Genomic DNA, 4666 nt, shown 5'->3' on the forward strand with positions numbered 1-4666 from the left:
CAGCAGGAAAATTAGGAAAAAATGCAATAAGGTTATTTCAGGCCAGCAAGTGGCAAAGCGGTTTAAGAGGCTGGATCCCATGTGGCCCACTTTGTGGGCCATGTGAGATCCTGCGCCTTAGCTGCCACACCACCTCCTGCGGCCCATTGTTAACGGGTGAATCCCAGACCCATTTTCTTTCTTCCTTTTTTTTTTTTTTTTTTTTTTTGGAGAGATTTTTGCTATAGGGCACGTGTGCTCACCAGACAGACAGAGAGACAGAAAGTGAAAAATCACCCCCCCGGGGGGATGACCACGCCACAATCCCTTCTCCTCCATTCTCCTCTCAGGATCTTGGACACACACGCACACGCACCCGGCGTGAGTTTAAGCTACCAGGTCTGGGACGCGAACCGCAGTAGACTATGTGGGAGTCCAGCAACATAGCCATTACACTAACTGCTGGTCCCAGCCCAGGCCCATTTTCTGAAAATCATGTCAGGGGCCATCAGAGGGCATAGCGGTTATGTCATTGGCCTCCCATGAAACCAATTTGGTTCGAATCCCAGACCCAATGGCTTGAAAATCACACCAGGCACATGTGTGGGCATGCACGCCCAAGATCTCGGGAGAGTAGAGAAGGGACTGTGACGTGGCCATTCTCTCTGGGGGCACTTTCCCTCTCGCTGTGTCTGTCCTCTCTCCTGCGAGTGCATGTGCCCTAATGCAAAAACCTCTTAAAAAGAAAACTCACGGGAACCAGCAGTTAGCGTAATGGCTATGTTGCTGGACTCCCATGTAGTCGACTGCGGTTTGCGTCCCGGACCCGGTGGCTTAAACTCACGCTGGGCGCGTGTGCGTGTGTGCCCAAGATCCCGAGAGGAGACTGGAGGAGAAGGGATTGAGGCGTGGCCATCCCCCCTGGGGGGTGATTTCCCGCTTTCTATCTCTCTGTCTGGCGAGTGCACGCGCCCTATAGTAAAAACCTCTAAAAAAACCAAAAAAAAACAAAAAAGAACTCACACCGGGTGTGGGTGCGCATGTGCCCCAAACCCAGAGGGCTGCGGTACACTGTCCCCAGGAAGGGGAGGAGCGGTTCCTCCCCTTCCCTCACTCGCTTGCTCTCTTGGTGAGAGCATGTGCCCTACTGCAAATTTTGAAAGACAAAAAGAAGAAATCTTCTAAAAAACTATTTAGCATTAAGATGGCATTACATGTATGACTCTCCTTGGTTTTCCTTCACTCACAATGGACTGCATGCATACTCAAGAGCGGACGGATACAAGGGAGAGGCGAACCCCTCCACGGGATGGGCAAGTCACAGCCCTCTCCTTCCAGTCCTCCAGCCATCGAATGTTGGGCAAAATGTGACCGCATGGCTTGTGTCAGGCTGAAGGGGGCAGGGGTGCAAATCGTGGTCCCGATGTGGGATCTGGCTTCCCTTGAGCTGCACACGACCATGGAGCTGGCCCGCTGTGCCTTTCTCGTTTGTGCATGTTTGCCTTAGGGCACGTACGCTTACTAGAGATAGCGACAAGAAAGTAAGAAAGCACTCCTGGGGGATAGCCACGCCGCAATCCTTCTCCTCCAGGCTCCTCTTGCGAGTTTCGGGCATACATGCACGTGCGCCTGGTGTGACTCGGGCCGCCAGGTCCAGGACGGGAATAGCACAAACAGCCATTTGGGACCCAGTACCTTAACCTTCATGCCACCTGGCCCTCTCTGCCTTTAAACAAAGCCTGAGCATAAACAGTTAGGAGGGCCATTTCCCTTATGTGGAACTAGACAAGATGATTTTTCTTTTGCTTTCTCTATATTTCTATTTTTCAATAAAAAAACATAATTAGGAAAAGTTAATCAGGAAAAGTTTAAGCTTATAAAATTAAGAAAATTGGGCAAGCCCCATACCCTAGTAGCTAAGGGACCCAGATCCCGCATGGCTGACCATGGTTTAACCCCAGTCCCAGAGGCTTGAAAACAAACCAGGCACAGATGTGTTCGTGCTCCAAATCCCAACAGGGTGGAGAAGTGAAGGAGAGGGGCTAAGGGGGGACCACACCCTCTGGGGGAGCCTTCTCTCCCTCTCTCTCTCTCTCTGCCCTTGTCTGGCAAGCGAGTGAGTCTTCTGGTAGTTAACAAAAATATGGAAATCGAAAGTATTCACTTACCTAAAATCTTCTGCCCTTCTGCTCTGCTGTTAGATTTTCGGTGTTTTGTTTTGTCTTGTTTTCATTTAGACAAAACAGGAAAGTGTAAACAAGTGATTTCAACCAAGAACCCTGAATCTGTCAGGGCTAGATGCCTCTTCACATCTCGTTTCCTTACCATGCCGCCTCTCCTGCTCTGCTCACAACAAAACTCCCCAAGTTCACAGAAACACACACAGACGCCCCCATTACCACCACCTCCCGCAATTCCACAGTCCAAACTAGACCCTGGTCCTGACATATGTCTGCCTGCGAAGCCCCGCCACAGAGGCCGCACCATCAGTCGGCTCACCTCGAATGGGTTCAAGTTGAAGTAAGAGGAACCAGGACGGGTCAATCGTTCAATTTGATTTTTGGACGTTAGAACTGAATCTCTCTTCTCTATTTGTTTTACCTAAAATTAAGAGAATTAAAAACTTTATTAATATGCTTCAACAATAAACTGAATTGTTTAGTTAACACAATATTCACTAATATATACAGTTAAAATTTATTTGTGCATTCACCACATGCAAAATATCCTGCTAACATTTTGAGGAATAATTACAACAGCTATCACTTATTGAAAATAACAGAATTGTACACGTATTCATTAATCTCGCTGATTCTATAGGTTTGACATTGTCATCCCCCTCTGCTGGTAAGAAAGCTGAGGTTTACAGAGGTTAACTGGCCATTCCCAGCTGCTCATTTGTAAATCATGACATTAACCCCAACAGTTTGATTCCAGGGCAGACCTAAAGAGGATTCAAAGATAAGTAAGCCAGGGCCAGCAGGTGGTGTGATGGTTAAGGCACTGGACTCCCACATGGCCAACCATGGTTCAAATCCTGGACCTGGCGCCTTGCTTTTTCTCTCTTGTCTCTCTGTGATGAGTGCACATGCCGTACAGAAAATTTTAATAAATAAAATTAAACAATTATTAATTAAAAAAATATAAACCACAGCTTCAAAGAATCTACACTCAGACGACGACGGGGAATGTATCTGCTGTGGTCGGGCTTTGTTCCCGATTTTCTTTCTCTTTTTAGGTTTTGCCATAGGGCACATGTGTTCTCCAGAGAGGCGAGGTGAGACACCACTCCCCAGGGACAGGGCCACACTGCAAACCCTTCACCATCCCTCCTTCTCCAGTTTCTTCTCAGGATTCTGGCACGATTTTCAAGCCACTAGGTCCATGACTTGTACCGCCATGACTTGAACCATGGTCGGCCAAGTGGAAATCCAGCACCTGAATCTCCCCACCACCTGCTGGCCCCTCACTGAGATTCTTTACTTTAAAGAAAAAGACTCTCATCAAAAGCTTCTGTGGGAGGGAACAAGTAGGCACACCTAACAGAGTTTTTTAAAACCCCAGACCTGAACAAAATACCAAGAGAGACAAACACCAGAAGGTGCCAAGGAAATGCCCTGGGTGCCACCGCCAGAGCTTAAGCGCCAGCTGGGGCGAGTGTCTGCGATTGTGTGCCACCTTTATGCTTATGGCCAAAACACGGCTGCACAGAATTTCAGGAACATAAGGAAAGTCACTCTGGGCTAGCACCGTAGCCAATGGGCACGGGACCGGATCCCACACCGTCAACCGTGGTTTGTCCCAGCCCTAGCAAAACACACCAGGTGCACGTGTGTGCCCCAAACCCTGACAGGACGGAGGAACGGTGAAGGGACTGTGGCCTGACTGCAACCCGCTGGGGGTGCGTTATCCCTCCGCCTCTGTCTGTCTGTCTCTGGCAAACACAAGTGTCCTTTAGCAAATAAAAAAAAAAAAAAAAAAAACCTGAAAGAAAGAAAAAAACAGTCACTCCAGTCAGTACCGCCCCTGGAAGTTCTGCAGTGGCACGGCCACTGCCCCATACCCCACCCTCTCCCAGGCCTGGTCTCCCTGGTGACACTCACCCGACCTGACCCTGCACTGTCAGGAACCTTCCCTGTGTGGCTCAGGTCACCTCCCCGGTACCTAACCCCCAGGACAGCGAGTGCTGGCAGGCACTGGCGGGACGGTGACTGTCCCCACGCATCCGGACAGACTGCAGTTCCGTTTCCACTAAGAGATGGCCTGAGAAACGAGTTCCACGGTAACTGCTCGGGGCCACTGAAAACCAGTGAACTTTCAGCACCAGGCGTCTCAGGACAGAGAACACGGACGTGCCCAGTCTTCAACCTTAGCCTTGGAGAAGCTGTAACCAGCCGCAAACTCGGCTGCAGGGCGAACGGCACCAGGCCTACAGCCCAGCTCGCGGCGGGCGAGAGGCCGCTCCGCGTCTCAGATCCACGACAAGCGAGGCCCGTCTCAGCCGCGCTGCAGCTCAAGGCCGGCGATTTTATGACGCCCCTTGGGACGCACGAACTCGCGATCTCCACGTCAACTCATTCCGGGGTCAGCTCGCTGCACAGCGCGGAGACAGCGCTCCTGCCCGGCTCACGGTCCCGCCAGCACGGCCACTGAGCCCCTCCACCTGCCGGTGGGGACGCTCGACGCG

At 50.8% G+C, this 4666-nt stretch overlaps 1 protein-coding gene across 1 annotated transcript in view; it reads right to left on the reverse strand.

Annotated features, from left to right (window-relative positions):
- Positions 1-2580, reverse strand: part of DNAJC8 (DnaJ heat shock protein family (Hsp40) member C8) — a gene marked incomplete at its 5' end in the record, with an annotated part of 32616 nt that extends 30036 nt beyond the window's left edge. The window contains 1 exon segment of the mRNA XM_014582543.1: positions 2479-2580. Coding sequence (XP_014438029.1) covers positions 2479-2580 — 102 coding nt within the window.
- Between the last annotated feature and the right edge of the window lie 2086 nt (positions 2581-4666).

This window comes from Tupaia chinensis, unplaced genomic scaffold (assembly GCF_000334495.1).
Source record: "Tupaia chinensis unplaced genomic scaffold, TupChi_1.0 Scaffold143646_1, whole genome shotgun sequence".
Lineage (NCBI taxonomy): Eukaryota > Metazoa > Chordata > Mammalia > Scandentia > Tupaiidae > Tupaia > Tupaia belangeri.